This window comes from Chelon labrosus (assembly GCF_963514085.1).
Source record: "Chelon labrosus genome assembly, chromosome: 7".
In the NCBI taxonomy this organism is placed as follows: domain Eukaryota; kingdom Metazoa; phylum Chordata; class Actinopteri; order Mugiliformes; family Mugilidae; genus Chelon; species Chelon labrosus.
In genome coordinates this window covers 28,544,098-28,561,982 of record NC_140343.1, presented here as the reverse complement: position 1 = coordinate 28,561,982, position 17,885 = coordinate 28,544,098, and the positions used below count along the sequence as shown (strand labels likewise).

The 17,885-nt window shown below is 39.7% G+C and overlaps 1 protein-coding gene across 1 annotated transcript; it reads right to left on the bottom strand.

Annotated features, from left to right (window-relative positions):
• Positions 1-388: 388 nt before the first annotated feature.
• Positions 389-15,972, bottom strand: LOC311490615 (guanine nucleotide-binding protein subunit beta-4). The gene is made up of 10 exons (XM_084548205.1): positions 15,601-15,972; positions 10,156-10,336; positions 9,701-9,739; positions 9,249-9,355; positions 7,069-7,132; positions 5,979-6,141; positions 4,360-4,426; positions 3,716-3,917; positions 3,221-3,437; positions 389-3,085 (listed from the first exon to the last, which is right to left on the bottom strand). Exons 2-10 carry the CDS (start codon positions 10,210-10,212, stop codon positions 2,979-2,981), a joined length of 1,023 nt encoding a protein of 340 aa, XP_084404331.1. The 5' UTR covers positions 10,213-10,336; positions 15,601-15,972; the 3' UTR covers positions 389-2,978.
• Between the last annotated feature and the right edge of the window lie 1,913 nt (positions 15,973-17,885).

The window sequence follows — 17,885 nt, the reverse complement described above, 5'->3', positions numbered from 1 at the left end:
ATCTGGTGACACATGAACATCTAGCGCCCACTGACTGAAATAGTAACGTGAGTCGAATAAGCACTGTCAGCCTAATAACACACTGGGTTACAAAAACTCTTGGTCAGATGTAAGCAGTCAACAGACTGGGTTTAAAATCAGATACTGGTGTGATTTTATTTGATGGAAACAGAGAAGGCTGGCACTTGAGTAAAGTGAGCTAACATCTTTGTTTTTTGTCACATTGACTAGTTTTCAGTTCACAGCTCAGGGTCTGTGGATAACATTGGCACAAATGAGGAAGTAACACTTAGATCTTTATGTTATCCACATATATCAGCAAATCAAACCCCCGTCCCTTCCCCTCTGCCCCCCTCCCCCCTCCCCCGCACACACCTCAACACTGATATGCAATACATATCACATCCTACACACTTCAAAGATATTCTCAGGCTAAAAACTATACTTGTTTTTGTTTTTTTTTTAATCCTCCCAAGAATGCAAAGCCAGGTAAAAGCAGCCAGAACTTAAAAAAAAAAAAAAAAAAAAAAAGAAAAAGGTCACTAGAATCACGTTATGCCAAAGAGGGGCTTTCCTTGATAGCTGATTGAACCTTAATAAATACTACAAACTTTATGGTAGTAGTAGAAAGCAGAGTTGTATAAAAAGTGATGTAAAACACTTGTTTTAAGAAGCAGTATGATGCTGCAAGTGGTTGCGGTGGTTTTCAATAAGCATGCTTTTTAGTGTTCACTAGTATCAGAATGTGCTTCTATTTGGAAAGAAAAAAGTAGCAATCACTCTCATTGATCAATGCGTAAAAAGGAATAGTAAGAGGAAAGCATTGCTGTAGTCGATGCTATATTACCTTCTATAATGAATGGTACTGTAAGGCAGAATGGAGACACAATAGTGCCACATCTCAGAGGCGCACCAATCCCCTTTTATCCAGCCCATGTGGGTCAAAGGTTTATATTCAGAGATAGGCACCTGAGACAGATGATGGATAGGTCCAACTCACACACAATGTGTTTTTTTTTTTGTTAGTTTTTTTTTTTTTTAAGCCTTTAGAGGAGCCAAAATAATGGAAGATGCATGACAAGAAAATATTCAAAAAAATCCGCTCCTAAGGGTAAATAACGTAATAGTACATTTGTACTACAGTTTGTGAGTGCGTTTCTAGCTCTCTACTAAAGTGTACATTTCTGTCTACCGAGTGTACTTTCTTGACTAGCAATACCAATAACAATTCATAACATGTTTTTTTTTTTTGGTGAGGAAAAATGAGAATGAGTGTTAAATTACCCTTAAAAAAATTCTTTTTTTCCTTTTTCTTTTTTTTTTTTTTTTTTTACAGGCTTGTGGTGGCACTGGTGTGATTTTAGTGGATGATTTCAGTCGAATATGATTTCAGTTTCGTGCAGTCACTCAATTCACACCTTGTTGACGTCAAAAGGACTCTGTGATCCTTCATTTAGAAAGAAAAAAGATAAAAATTAAAAATGGTGAGCTCTGACAGACATCTTCCCCTCGGCCTTTATCTTTTCTCAGGTCCTCAGAGGCTGCTGACAGAGTCACTCTTGTCCTTTACGGTCTTGACACAAAGCTCCTTTAAGATCCTCACTGACTGCTTTCCCATTTGTCCTTACAGGCCTCACACTGTTACAGGCTCACATGTAGAGAGCAGCTTCTGCTTGGGAAGAAGTTACATCTCTTTGCTGTGTCCTTTTCTACATCAGTGTTATTTGCAGGGCAACATGAGATCCTTGTGTCAGCTTTAAAGAAGGTTTAGATTCTGTGGCCCACAGGAGATAGGGACAGAATAACCTCTGCTTAGGACCAATATCAATCATATCACACTGCACATCAATTGCATGGAATGGATCTGGTCTTTTCATATTCAGCATCTGATGATTTGAAACCACAGTCCATTTCAGTAGAGGCCAAGGCAGGGCCTCCAATAAAATAAAGTTTTCTATCTTGGCCTGACGTTCACCAGATCCTACTTTGGAGTTAAAGCTGGATCCAGACTAAAAACTCATAAAAAAAACAACAACAAAACAAAATCTTGTCTGTTTTGAGGCTCTCTCTAATCAGAACCACAGCAGCCTGACAGTTTCCTGCCAAAAGCCATCATTCACACAAACACAACATTTAGAGAACGAGGATGCATGAGTTATGCCCACTGCCTGTAACCATAATGCACTTATACAAATGAAGAAAGGGAATTTAGTTGGGCCAAATTCTATTTTTGGTTTACATGCTATATCCTCTGTTTGTTGCTGGATAAGTGGGCTTCACCAAATCAGAAAGTACGAGACAAATTCTAGGAAATTAAGGAAACTTGTCAGGTAAAATTACGATGTTTGACACCTTAAAGTTGTCAAATTTTCTACTCACACGATAAAATAAATGTTTCTGTTGTTATGTAGTAATGCGAGTATGTCCATTTAAAATAAAACATCCAAAAATCATAAAAAAAAAAACTTGTGTGGGAAATAAACTACAAAAATATATACATACACATTATATATGCATATATGATGCATATATACACACATAATGCTATACATATATACTGTCTTTATATATACATTTACATAATACACACTGATACTAATCTTTGCTGTTAGTCATGATAACAGATGCTCTTTGTTGCCCCCATGAAAAGAATTGGTACAAGGGCACAATCTATTTTTATCCTTCAGTTTTTTTATAACTCTTATCATTTTGAGAGGACAATTCTATTGAAAGGTTCGTAGTTTTGTTGTTGTGTAATAGACAGGTGAAAAAAAATTCTAGGTAGAAAGAGTTGGTACTTTTTCACAGGTGGGCAGGTCACCAGCCGGGAGGAGAGCTGGGGGTGAGAAAAGAAGATTTCAGCTGACACAGTGTGCACCCCTCAGGTCCAGTCCAGCAGATGAGTTGGGATATGTAGCGTACGGTTTTGCGGAGGAAGTTGGCGGGCAGTGATTGAGTAGAACAAGCAAGAGATTTGTTTAGTTCCAGATCCGGAGGAAACTGTCCCAGGAGCCAGTGGCCACTGCCATGCCGTCTTCTGTCACTCCTAAGCAGCTCACCCTGTTGTCATGGCCCGCAAGCACACCTAGCGGTCGAAGAAAATAAGTTCTAGGTTGGTTACATACATCTGAATCCCAAAGTCAAACACAAATGATATTTTAAACAAGAAAAGGTTGTCACCCGAAGGTTAGAGAATCCGTACCCAGAGTTCATCACTTACCTGCACGCTCGCCTTTCAGAGTGTCCCAGACGTTGCAGTTGAAGTCATCGTAGCCAGCTAGCAGCAGACGGCCGCTCTTGGAGAAAGCCACGGAGGTGATGCCGCAGATAATGTTGTCATGGCTGTACATCATCAGCTCCTGGTCAGCACGCAGGTCAAACAGCCTGCAGGTGGCATCATCTGAGCCTGTGCCAAAGGCATTTCCATTGGGGAAAAACTGCAGGAGAAAAAATGAAAACGAGCAGACACAAAAGTGTTGTTAAATTATATTATGTTTTTTGAGTTAGAAAGGGTTTGAAAAGGAATCTGTAATATAACTTCAGTTTGTCTGGAATAAATAGAAAATATTTGTATTTGAAGTAAAAAGGAGACCAGTACTAATGAAAATCCTTTACAAACCATATCATAAAACTCGACATTAAAAAATGTCAACCATTGTCAGTTCTCTGTTCAGCAATCTTTCATTATCCTCCTGCTCGTCCCTTCAGTACTCACGGTGACAGCGTTGATGTCAGACACATGTCCGGTAAAAGACTGCCTGCACATGCCATCACGGATATCCCACAGTTTGGAGGTGGCGTCACACGCTCCTGACACAAAAGTCTTGTAGTCTGGGCTTAAAGACAAGCTCATCACATCGCCTGTGTGGCCAGAGAAGGTGGTAGCCTGCTGGCCCGTCTCTATGTCCCACAATGCACTGCAAGAAAGAAGAATTGGTTAGTTTTTTTTTTGCATAGATCACAGGAAGGTTGTGTGTATAAAGTGCAACACATTACTATACATAACACAATTAAATCAAAGTTGTAATGGCATAAAGACAATACTGTTGATTGTTACAAGAACTTTTGTACTGCTTTATTAACAAAAAATAAAATCTTATTTATCTGTAAAATTGCTGTTCTAGTGCAATTATTAAAGGCATTTTCAATATGCATTTTTATACAGTACTACTGAATACAGTCGTATGACTCTCTATAACACTATGAGAGTAAGAGGATATAAACTGGGTATAAACTGTTGACATTTTACATAATGTGAAGGAGAATCTTCAGTCAACTGTGTAGCATGAATACAACTGTATCAATGGAATATTTCCATCATGTACAAGGCGTAATTGCTATGATATGTTGTTTGCTCACCAGGTGGTGTCTCCAGAGCTGGTTAGTATCTGGTTGTCATCCAAAAAGCGACAGCAGGACAAATAACCTGGAGATAAAGAGAGGTCTCTCATCAGATAAGGACAGGGTTGCCCTGCCTACTCCGTACCTTTGAACACTGACTCTTCAACTACTAATACTGTAGCTGACAATGACTGTTTGATAACTCCTGCTTCAACCAAACATTACTTGACAATGGCTAATATTTTTGTGAAGGAGTTCATCCAGCACTAGTGTACAAAACACTTGTGTGTCTCTATTGACCCATCTTAAATCACCAAATGGGTTGTTACATAGGACAATCCAGTAAGTCATCCATGGAAACTGTTTGGAAAGGGAAGACACATTCAAAAAATACTTTAGAAAAGTACAGTATGTTTAGAAGGTTACTGGATGGGATAACCATCTGTTACATTCAAAGTTCAATCAATCAGATTGATAAACCACATAGTAGAATACAGAGGAGGAACCCAGCAAGCTGCAGTCTGAAGAGCTTTGAAAGCTTGCAAGCATTTACTATAGCTAGCTGGTAGTTAGCAGGTTGGAGAATTCTTGCCATCTTTGTAGGGAAAATTAGCTCATAAAAGGAAATCATCTTATGCACAATTTATAGTACCATGGCACATTGACGCCATAGCTATGGGGTTGGTCAGGACCCTACGCTGGACAACACGCCGCTGGACAACACGCCGCTGGACAACACGCTGCTAGACAACACAGTGCAACCCAACGTGCACCTACCCAGGCGACGCGGACCATAACAGGTATGATTCCTTGTGACTGAGTGGTCCGTCAAGAACAGAAAACCCCCCTTAGTTCAGTCTCATACATGCTGTTCACTCAGATGCCTTCTCTATGTTCTGTTCTGCAGTGATTGAAACTAATTGTTGATCCACATGTTTTTTTTTTTTTTTTGCTTCAACTCAGTTTTACCCATCATTGTGTTTAGTGTTTTTAATTATAAAACAATACAGACACACCAGCGCAACGGTACAAATGCTTTTGACGGCGTAACCCCCTATGCCGTTGCTACGCACTCAACGTACCGCTGTACCGTCAATTAAGCTTTAGAAGAACCTATCGTCACTGCTTGGCCTGCACCTATGTGGCACTGCCACAAGTGCTCGAAACCTGACAAGATGGACTGTTCAATCCACCTGCTCCACAAGATAACCACCATTACAGGCTCTATAATTCCACTAGTATCACAATACATTTATTGTGAAGGCTTGAATGTAAGATAATAATATTTCTTTCTCAACAGGAATACGCCTGTAATTTCTAAAAAACAATTGTATAATTTTAAAAGTTACATGTCTACCATCCGTTTTCAGTTCAGCTAATGTGACCACAATTTCACAATACTAGGAGTCCATGGCTTTGACAACTTTGTTGCATGTCATACCCCTCTCTGCCTCAACTGTCTCCCTGTTCTGGCAGACAAAATACTGTAAGACATGAAAAGACAGGCTAACCATGCTAAGAGGGTTGTCCCTCATTTATTGTATGATATGAAAACAAATTAGATGAAAAGAAACACATTAAAGCAATATGTTGAGTATCTTTGTATTTGTATATTTTGTGGCTGCCACTGTGCATACCTGTGTGTCCAGGCAGCTCTCGGGTGACACGAACATTGCCCTCACGGGTCTTCAGGCTGTATATGGAGCAGATGTTGTCCAGACCTCCGCAGGCCACATAGTTCCCAGACGGGGCGTAGGCGCACGTCATCACCCAGGAAGAGCGCAGAGGGATGGCATGCATCTGAGCCAGAGGAGCATTTTTTATTTTTTTTTTTTAAATTAAATACAATAAAGGAAATACACAGATCAGGCATAACATTATGACCACCTGCCTAATATTGTGTAGCTCTGCCTTGTGTCTATAAAACAGTTGGGACTCATCAGAGAATGGACATGGGCCTTCTGAGGGTGTCCTGTGGTGTCTGGCAACATATTGTTGTTGGTGGGGGCCTTTGGGTCCTATGGGTTAAGGGGAGGGGCCTCTGTGGATCATCCCACGAATACTTGATCAGTGCCTGTGTCAGGCTGCATCCTGCTGGGGATGGCTGCTGCCATCAAGGAGTGTCACTGATATGGGGTGGGGGTGCCTGGTCTGGTCTAGGTGGGTGCTACATGTCTAAGTAACACCCACATGAATGACAGGTCCAAAAGTTTCCCAACAGAACAATGCATTGTCACAAGATGGTCAGTGTAATGTTGAACTTCAAGTTAATTAAGGGTAATGACTTTGAGGTGGAGATCAATTAATAGGTTTTACTCAAAAATTCTGTCTGTTATTTTTAAATCATCATTATATAACATTCTGCCACTTCTTCAGAGGCAATAAGATTCATTCTTCTGTTTGTTGGGGTGCAACTGTTGCAAAAGTTGCCTTCACTAACGTGGTAACGTAATAATATCATGGCATGGCTGAACTAAACTCGGTTATGATGGAGACGTAATGGAGGCAGCCCACTCAAAGTGACAGATTGTACTCTAAGGAACTTCTGAAAAGATTCTATCAGTGTGTTGAAGTGTTTCCAAAAGTGAAATCTGGATGGGTGCAGCACAGGTTTGACCTCTAAATGTACTGTATTGGATGGATTTTAATGTACATGCTGTGTTTGGGTGTACTATTAAAAAAAAAAAAAAAAAAAAACAATCATGATATAAACACTTAAAATCTCACCTTATTTGTTGTGTAGCTGTCCCAGATGATTAGCTTTCCATCTTGCGAGGCACTGACAAGTAACCTAGAAACAAAAGAGGAGCATGACATGAGGCTCATATGTCGAAAACTCACATAACAAAACATACATGCACCTGGTTCATTAAAAGCAATGAGTAGCCGCTACCTTACAAACTACTGTGCAAACAACCTGAATGACTGCAAGGTGCTTGCTCAAAAAGCATTCAGCATGAGCTCCCAACTGTTCTTTCCCAGTCTTAGTTCCCTTTACATTTCCTTCTTTCTCCCTCTCCTTGTGAAAGCCTCCTCATCTAGGGAAGATATTTTTAATGCCCAATCCCATGTAATATTTATTATCCAAGTTATGTAAAAGTCCTTAATGTTGAGCTGGAGGTGGAAGCCTGAAAGGGTTGGGAAAGCACTCAAAAGAAGGCTTGGTGGGGCAGCGAAAAAGGGATAGCAATAACAGTAAGACAGAGTCAGGTGGAATCAGAATCAGAGACAATAGTAAGAGTTGTGGAGGATATAGATGCAGAAACAGCTGGAACCCCTCCCTCTCATACTGACTGTGTGTTTCCATCTCTCCGGGGAAAGGAAGTGGTTTGATGGTGCTGCACTACAATCAAGGAGGAGAACCATCATGCTCAAATGTCAGTGGCTGTATACAAAATAAACACCGGCCTCCTGCAGGGTCACCTGGAGGGTGCTAGGCACACCCATGCACACAATCACACCTCTACACACACCTAACCGAATAATCAGCACATGTATTTGGCCTGGTTACATCCAGAAGCATGCGTTAGTGGTGAAAATCTAAAACAATAGTGTTCTTGGAATAAGAAAGATAAACATAATGTACTTTTCTAAAATTTTATAAATTTTTACCTGCAAAAATAGGACCCCTTGTTTGGCTACATTATCTTCCAATCTATTTCATATAGATCAAGATTAGTGCACTGCATGCATATTAGGGGGGACTACAGTCCTGACAAACAGTTAAAAAAGCAGTTTATAAGTTTGAATTTGATGCCAACAACGACAGTTTCAATCCAAGGAGGAAATTTTACAAACAAATGATCACAACAGCTGGAAAACTGTCAAAGTTTAAGATCTTACAAACTGCATCTTTAAATAATTACAAAATAAGCTGTGGTGGCTATCAGTTTCTGTGCCTTGCAAATATCATTACTGTGCTCATAGTGAAGGCGTTTAACAGTGCTAGCACTTAATCAAATGTACAGTAGTAGTGGAGGTGGCAGTAGTGACAGTCACTGATGGTGGTATTAGTCATATTAGTAGAATTGTGGTAGTAACAGAAGTACTAAAAGAAGTATAGCCCCACACCTGGGACTCCCGTCACTGCCCCAGTGCATTGCATTGGGACACAGATGGACAGAAAGATAAAGAATGACAAACACACATGTTAAACACATAAAATGCTTATTATACCAATGATAAAAGATGGTCTAGATTGCATGTTATTGTTTGTGTATACTTGTGAGAGTTGCAATTTGGTGCATATATGCTGCTAAAGTTTTACACTGTACAAAAAAATGGTTCTCTGCATTACTAATAATGAAGGAAGTTTTCTACGACAGTTTTTACTGTTAATATCCACGTTTAACCATCAGTGGCTCTTTGCTGCTACCCCTTTAGCGTTAACAGTTGTCATGCTATCATAGACAGGACAGATTTCAACATATAGCAGCAGCACAAGAAATTCATTTCTTTGCATTTTTTTTAAACTGGGCAGATTTAAGTTGTTTCAGTAGATAAAAAAAGACTTAGAAAACCACTAAGCACAAGTCTACCATCACACAGACAGCAAAAGACCAAATCTAAAAATCGTAAAATATAATAAAGAATAAAATCAATTATGACAATTTAATTAGAGTGATGAAAAAACATGGTCCCACTTCTATAAGGCCTCTCGAGATTACCAGAAATAGGGAAGACAACTGTTTTTAAAAAAAAAATGAATATTCTGCTGTACAAAAATGTCTAAATATATATAAAATGAAAAACCAAAGAAGGTAAATAATGTCCAAATAAAAACACAAATTAGACCAAATAGGCAAAAATCAACAACAACAAAAAAACACTGAAGTGAAACAAAAGGAAACAAAAAGGTTAGTTTCACATCCTGCTTGAGGCTAATAAACGTGCTTTCTGTACACTACCTGGAGTCACTCCCCCAGTGCATTGCATAGATCTTGGCCAGGTGGCCCCTGAGAGTGCGTCGTGTCCGCATCTGTATCCGGCCCACTGAGTCCAGACCAGCTGTGATCTGCCAAAACACAGGAAGAAGCATCAGTGGTTACACTTGAGGCCCCTGCACACTTATCACCCCTGGACCCTAGCTGAGGCTGCAAAAACAAGCAAGCATCACAAAACATATCACTGAACATAATGTGTATTGGCACATGTCTCAGGATGGAAATAAACCTGGTCTCATAGAGCTACAACTGGTTACAAATGAACCAACTTGTAAACGGGTAAAAGTATTTAGTTCTCTCTGTGACATGTTTTGCCCCAGAAATCGCAACCTAAATTTGTCATACACACCTAATTATATGACTGCGGAAGAAAAACAATAATTTATTTACCAGGCTTCTACATGAGAGTCTCTTACCTGTGACAGAGTGGAGTCACTGCAGGCTTTCCTGGCATCCTGCAACAAAAGAAAACCTTAATAACAATAATAATAATGCTCCCATGGATGAATGTCAGTGTTAATCAATCACTGCATAGCAAAATGTCATACATACAAAATGACTGAAGACAATTTTTATAAAATTAGTTTTTAAACATGTTCACACGTGGTATGATGTATTACCATTCACAGAACCTCAGTGGTCACAGAATAATCACACAGCAGTAACTGACATTTTTACATCAATTCCCAGAATCCAATTTCTGCACAAGAATGGAGGTGGCTGACTGACAAGTTATATGCGTCACTGTCTCATCTGAAACTGTGTGAGTCACAGCTTTCAGTGAACAGATGAAGGCACACATGTGATGTACACACATGTACAAAACACACATACGACAACATAAACACGTGCACACAAAACGTTGTTGTACCCGGATCTGATTGCGTAGTTGCTCGGCTTCCTGCCGCAACTGTTCCAGCTCACTCATTGTCCCTCTGTGATGTGTTCAGGTCACACTTTGCTCCAAACACCGACTGGGCTGGGAAAACACACGTGCCTGCACGCGCACACACACTCACCCACACACGCACACACACTTTACCAGCTGACACCTGCAAAACAGAAAGACAGAAATAATGCTATAAGTTCAACAGGCAGACGGATAGAAAAGGATGGAAGAACTTCCATCAGATAAACATTGGTATCCTGTTTGGCTTCAGACCAAAGAGGAGGGTGCCACAAAGGGTGGGGATGGGTGGAGTTGGTTGGCACCTTGGAGGGTGGCCTGGCTCTTCAAACACCCCCAATCTGGTTCAAAAGACCATCTGAGCCAGACTCTGACCTTTCCTCACTCAATCAGCCTTTGTGTTGTTGCATTGCGCTATTTGCCCAGCCCACAGCCCTGTGTGTATGTGATGAATGTGTCTGATGTAGACAGAACTGGATGGACAACATGTCCAAGTGAGAAAGAAAACATATGTGCATACATTTATTAGTGCGTGTGTGCAATATGTGAGCATCTATGCGAATGTATGTCTGGGTTAAGTGTGTCAGACTGAGTATCTGTTTGTACGTATATATATATGCATGCGTTTATATGCACATGCCAGTTGCCACTTCCTTTACCTTGGAGAGCCTGAATGTGGGTCACAGAGCACTTAGACACTCCTCAGGTTTTCCAGGCTATTCTACAGTTTGCTGTCCAAAAGTCTTAACCCTTCAAAATTAAATTTTCAGTTCCACTTTCTATAATTTAACAATCAGACAGAGACCAACCCTTCCTCTCCACAGGAAATCGCGTGAATGAAAAAACAGGATGTTGGTGCTTATCTTTATTTCAGCTGAAGCTTTAAAACAATAAGCTGACATGAGTTACTTATTAAATTTACAAATAGCCAAGATAATGATGTCAGGTTCATGCAGCTGAAGATACTATAATTTATCTAGTTAGAAATCTTTTCTTTAGGTTCCCAGTTCAGTTAGTTTTGGCCATTGTGCCTCCATTAACACAAAAGAGGATCCCTCGGACTGTTCATTATTCATCATTCATGGATTCTTGTCTCAGCCAAGGAGGTCTTTGACAGTAACGAGGCATTGCAATGCTTTCAGCTGCCTAGGAGGGAGTGACGTCACTCTCTCCTCTGGCTGACGCAACCCCCTTGAAGTGAGGCTCTCAGCATCAGCTTCCCTGTGATACTGTGCTACCACTCTAAGACTGCCATCAGTCCATTATACTGTATGGCTCTGAAATCTGCCACGTCACACAGAGCACCTTGTAAACTACAAAAACACCCAATATCACCTTCCACACAATATTTTCAAGCGATGTTTTCACCCTAAGGCTTGTGTCCTAAAATGCACCTTAGAATCGGCCAGGGAAGTTGAGGAAATAAATGCAAATGACGGTGGATAATACTGAAAATCATATCGCATTGAGGGTCATGTCAGTGTATGGATGAAAATGACGACTCAGATTTTAGACATGCCATGCATTTGCGAGTGTCATATGAACAGGAATTCTGATACATACATAAGTCATTAAGAAAACAAAATAGGACAACGTTAACTGCTTTTTTTAAGTAACCATATAGACAGCCAATAGAAACTATCATACAGATAAATGGTCTCTAGAAAAGGGCCAGATAAAGTTTACCTTTAACAATTTACAGTTGTAAACCACAGTGAGTCTGCGTGCCTTTTCTCCAGTTGTGTGACTTGAGTCATGCAGCCAGAAAGGCCAACAAAGGCCTGGAGTATGGCACAGGATCAGGAGCGACAAAGGCGGAGCTGTGTGCTGGAGCTGCCCATTGTTTAGTTTGTGGCTGCCAGCTATGTTTGATAGGGCTGCTTGGCACTGCCGCAGCTGGGTCCCTGCAGCAGGCCATGGGAGGCTGCAATTGCTACTGCTCTGCCCTACTGACATCCAGGCACCCAACCCATCCACCCATCCTGTTCAGCTTGATGCTGCCAGCTGAGACCACTGAACCCGACCTAGGCCAAGACATCTGCGGTCAACATAAACCTGTGGAGGTTCATGACAAAAACACACAAGCAGAGATATGCACACACTTTGCATTTTTGTGTTATAGTCCTCAAGTTTAGCATAGTCCTATTTCTCTTCTACAAATCTGAGACAGATATATTCTTACATCTATCTGTATGATTATGACCATGTAATGCAAGCGCATCAAAGAAGAGCTTCAATTTCAAATTCTCTGGAATGTGAATTTCTCTGAATTAGCAGGCATTCATAATTTGAGTTTAAGGGGATTAAAGATGTCAGAGATTCAGGCAATTGTGGATATACCCATTGCTTTAAATACATATTATTTATGTTATATCATCAAGCTTGCATTTAGGCCTATCCCACTGAGAAACAATGGTAATATGTGATCTGATCCAGGATTCTATATCAGAAAAAAACTGTGTGGGTTTCAGGTGGATGATTTAGGTCCGTATGTAGACTCGGATGGCATCAAGGTTGATTCCCACACATCACTTGCCCCTGTGATGGCCATATTAAAACTCCCAACTTTAGGGAAAAACAAACGTGTTTACAACCCTGTACAAAAAACAAAACAAAAAAAAAACAGATTTGGTCCCCATTACTTATTTCCTCATTTAAGACAACTGTTAAAAAAAAAATATATTTTTATTTATTTTTATGTCTACCTAGGTTTCCCCTGCCTACATCAGCTCAAATGGTGCTCCACCTCTTTGCTTATTTTTGGATTAGCGGGAGTTAAGTGAAGCCAGGCATTGCCAAGATGGCAACAGCAAGAGTCAAAATGCTCTCCAGGAAACCAGGTGACATCATGGAGGGTTTGTCCATCTTTACATAAATTCCATGGTTTGAACTTTATCGTTGAAAGACACCAATATATCTTCTGAACTCCAACACTTACAGCTCCCATAGTGGAGTTTGGTCACAGTAGATTTGAGACAGGACATGTTGATTCCTATTTTTTTTTTCCCCTGCTCATTCACTGAGAGCTCATTCACTTGAACTACTACCTTAGTACAGTAGGTGCTTCATCAAAACTCCAGGAGCAGATCACAAAGAATTTGCATCAGATCAAACATGACCGTTCTACAGGGTCACTTCATACAGACTAAAAAAAAAAACACATTTGTATATTTATGAACAAATAGTAGTAAACAGAAACGTGTTTGCAAGGGCCAAATATAGTGAAACATCCAGTAAGTTAAGGTATTAACATTATGCACAGGTTTGGACATATGCTTGCATCCATGGCCGACAGTAAAATATTCCATATTCATATTCTCCAAGTTGGACACTAATATTCAGGTAATAATGATCAGATTTAAACATTTAGAAAATACTTCTTTGTTAAACATTTCCATGGTTTGAGTTTTTTTAATGATTTAGACCTATTCTCTTCTCTAACACCATTAGGTGGTGAATTTGTCACTTTCCTCTGTCTTTGTCCTGTCTCTGATTATACAGTATGTAAGTCTTCATCCATAGCTTTTTCTGCATTTTTAGATCGTGGTTATCCTAAAACTGCGTACAGTGAATGGATTTGCTCTATGCGTTTCTTTTTAAATGAACAATTATACGTGATGTTGCCCTCACAGTTTTTGACATGCTTTCTGTCTGTACTGAATGGGCCTCACCGAGACTAAGCAGGAAATAGTATGGTATGTGAAAGTGAAAACTAAATGCAATGGATCAGCTCTACCAGGTGTAAACTTGCTCAGGTAACTCACCAATTATTCCAAACATCTGAAGAATTGAGGAAATACCTGATTAAATTCCAGTAAGGCTGAGAGGCTACATGTCTTCCTTTTAGTCAGCTGAAAGTCAATATCATGTCCTGCATGCGTGTGTGTGTGTATGTATATATACATACATACACATATGGTATGGAGAATGTTATTGCACTAAATTGAACAAAACAATAAGAACACTGTGAATAAAAGGTGTCATGTCTGTACCTACTATGATCACAGGTTTGCTCCGTCCGACAATTATAGAATAATGCTCAAATATGAATGGCTAACAACACCCAAAACAGTTTTACAACAACTCGACGTTCATGAAGGCTTTATTATTAGACTGTAGTTAGTGTGCATAGTTTTTCTATGATGAGCCCGAATAAACTGACTTCATACCATCTATCTGTCTTTAACAAGATAGATTAATCTCCTCCCCTCACTGCCTGTGAGGGGTAAAAAATTACATAAAATGTTCTAATCAAGGTAAATGCTTTTAATTGGGTCCCACCACTGTCAACTTGTAACACAGGTCAAGAACTACAATTATCATTTTGTTGGTTTTCATTTATAATTTGTGTTGAATCAATTATGTTGCAACATGATTTCGCAACATGGTCAGATCATCACACCAAAACTCAGTCAACAAATAATAATACAGTGACTATACAATTACCCATCCCTACTGTTTTTTTTTTTTTTTTTTTTTTTTAAAGGCAACATAATGTCTTTGATACAAATCTACTGTGAAACATTCGAAATGCATTTTAAGTATCTTCACTATAGGTTCATTGGTTGGTACTCAGTTTGATTAATCATTTGCTCTGTTCACATTAAAATGGTATAAAGGTAATCACGCAGGAGAAGCTGGTACCAGACAACAACAGGATATTTTAATTGCAATTGACTGAAATGGTCCGATCAATTCAGCTAATCGGTTTAGTTTTTCTAAATCCATGTTATCTACCAATTTTATATTTTAAACTCATATGGTTACTGGTTAAATATACAGATCAATGACACGATTTGTACATACTGACTGTCAGGCAGGAAACTATCAGCTAGCCTACATCACATGAAAACAGAGACTGCATGAAAATGTATTCGCAATCGTTATGAATGTCTCAGAGTTGAAATCACTCTTGATTCAAGCAACAAATTGCAGGAGGCGCGCACCCCGTCACGCTGCCAGTCGATGCTCGGGTGAAGGCGGACTGTCATGTATATTTAATAGAAAAGAAAAAAAAAAACAGCTACGCAGGGTATCGTGCAGCAACAAATAAGAAACCTGGTGTATGAAATGGGAACACATGAACGTGTGTGCGTGCTAGTGAAAGGTTTTTGTCCCTATAGTTCCGCCTGAGAGTCAATTGACAGCCTGTAAATAGGCCGCGTTTGGATAGCAGTGAATTTTAAGCAGTGGAAAGCTGAGCTTACAGGAAAAACAGCACGGAGGCAATAGTAGCCTGGGAACAGTTATTTCAACAGCTACACCGCTGCTTATAGAGCCCAGAATATTTAAAGCACACTGATATTTTTTGCATCTCGCCCTCAACATTAAACAAAATAAAACCGCCCCAACAAAGCAGGAAATAGTCTAAAAGGCAACAAAATATCAAGACAGACTACACGTCCTTACCTGAAACAGGCGTTTTGGCTCTGTCCGTGCTTCCAGTCCGAGTCACACCGATCCGTTTTCACACGACAACCATGGTCACAGCTGTGAGAGAAATCGCAAAGGGAGCCGTGTTAATGTTAAAACAATTTAATCGGTTTAAAGGGTCAGAAGCAAGCACTACTCGCGTCGGATTTGACTAAATTTTTCACCAAGCAAGCTAATCACCACACCCATGAAAGTGGGAACATGGCAACAGCCTACGCTGAGGGGTGCGCGGTAACGGATAAATTAATGTTTTTATTTTCTATTCAATAGAACAACTTACTAACCGCAAGCTCTCAATAGAAACACACATAATTAAGTCTTGACTACTTCACAATCAATAATAACAATTCTATTAGCCTGGGCAATATTTAAAAGAGGTTGTGCACCCTTCGGGTGAAGTGGTACCGTCTGTCAGCCCCCCTTACAAAAAGGAACCGAATGGGATACAGGAAACAAATATTAGACCTATAAAGTCTGTTGTAGTAGTAGTGATTCATATGGACCTCACCTCTGGTTTACAAAGCCAGACTCCACTCTCTGATTCCTTCAAACACCAACACGGTTAGAAATCTAGTAGAGCCATGAAACTACGGCATAATTAATAAGGCTGGAGATGAGGAAAGTAGGCTACAGTAATTTACATGAATGTAACACCTGTGACCATATGTTGCAAGTTATGACCTCAATTTGAAACTTCTAATCATTACTGTTAAAAAAACAAGATTATATAAATATAATTTTAGTACAAGATAGTTCAAGCTGTGTGCTGCAGTAGCTACAAAATCTAATATGGGCAAATATTCCAGCTATTTTGAGATAGCTTTAAGTTGAGAACCCTATAATTCTACTTTAGATTGATGAAACAAAAAGGGAAAATACCCTTGTCTTCCAGAGGTCTCTGCTGTCCTGGCCTGTGTCATGGGTAATTTAAATGGCAATGTGAACATGTGATGAGAATTGTTTTCTAAAGAAAGTAACAATGTGGTGCATGCAGCTCTACAATATTGAAATATCAAACATGAAACTGTGAAAATTGGTCATTGGTTTGCTTTCGTTGACCCTTTATTTACATTTCCTGGAGAAAAGAAATGCCCAAAAATCACTGCCCCCTAGTGTTTTAAGATATATTATGACTTTCATAGACTATACAAATGGTTTTAAGCAGCACATTTGTTTAAATTCACCAACTGAGACAATGGAACTCACTACAGAGATATGTTTTTTTATATTGCTTCACTACCATGAGCAAACTTATATTTTCAATAACAACACAAAGCAGTGAAGACAAATCTGTTGTTTTGTTTGTTTTTAAACTGAAAATCTCACATCTCTAAGGTTGCTACCGTGCCAGGAGACAGCTGTGCCAAGCCTCATCCCAGGACACCATGGTCAGCCAGCAGTGGGCTCATTGAAAAGGATCTCTCTCCATTAGGACAGGATGAATTTTTAATGGGGCCAATGAAAGGGAACAGTGGGATAGGCTTTTCCACATCTCTGCACGAGCCATAATCAATGGAGGGAAGATGAAAGTTTCCCAGTCCTCGGTTTCCTTTCCAAGTGGCATGGGGTCAGATTAAGTCTAATTGAATTCACATACCCAGCAGTAGGTAAGGTGTGTCAGACCAATTTCCCCCTAAACACATTGAGAGGATTAGGATTAACATGATAGCAGAGACATATGTTGTTCTTGGTTTACTCAGGCTATTATCACAAGATGATAATAGCTCATAGAGCATGTGCTATTCATACGTTCATAGACAGATATTCTATTGTGACAGAACTCAGTGGAATGGTTACAAACACAGATTACACTACAGATGGCTGAATATACAGTTTAGAGAAGTTGGATGATATGTGCCAAACCATAACCACAAATCTCCCCCTGTTGAATGCTTGATACTATAGTCTTTACAGGATGTACAGGATGTAGGGGAAATACACGACAAACACTTGAATAGTTTCACTGTTGATCCTACTACCTGGTTTTTGCCATAGCTTGTTTTACAGATGACATAATCCTGTGTCATCCTTAGCTTTTTGTCAGATCATGTCTGAGGTTGCTCAACCAATATACTAATTGCACAAGGTAGATATAAATCATCCATTTGAAATGGCGCTTTAGTTCAAATCTAGTCATACAGTATGTTTTAGTAAGCTGTGTGGTATGTTTTAGCCTTTTGGACCAGAGGCTGGATGTACATGGGGGATAAAACTACATAAGGAGGAGTCAACTATTCTGCTCCCTGCTCCAGCAAAAAGAT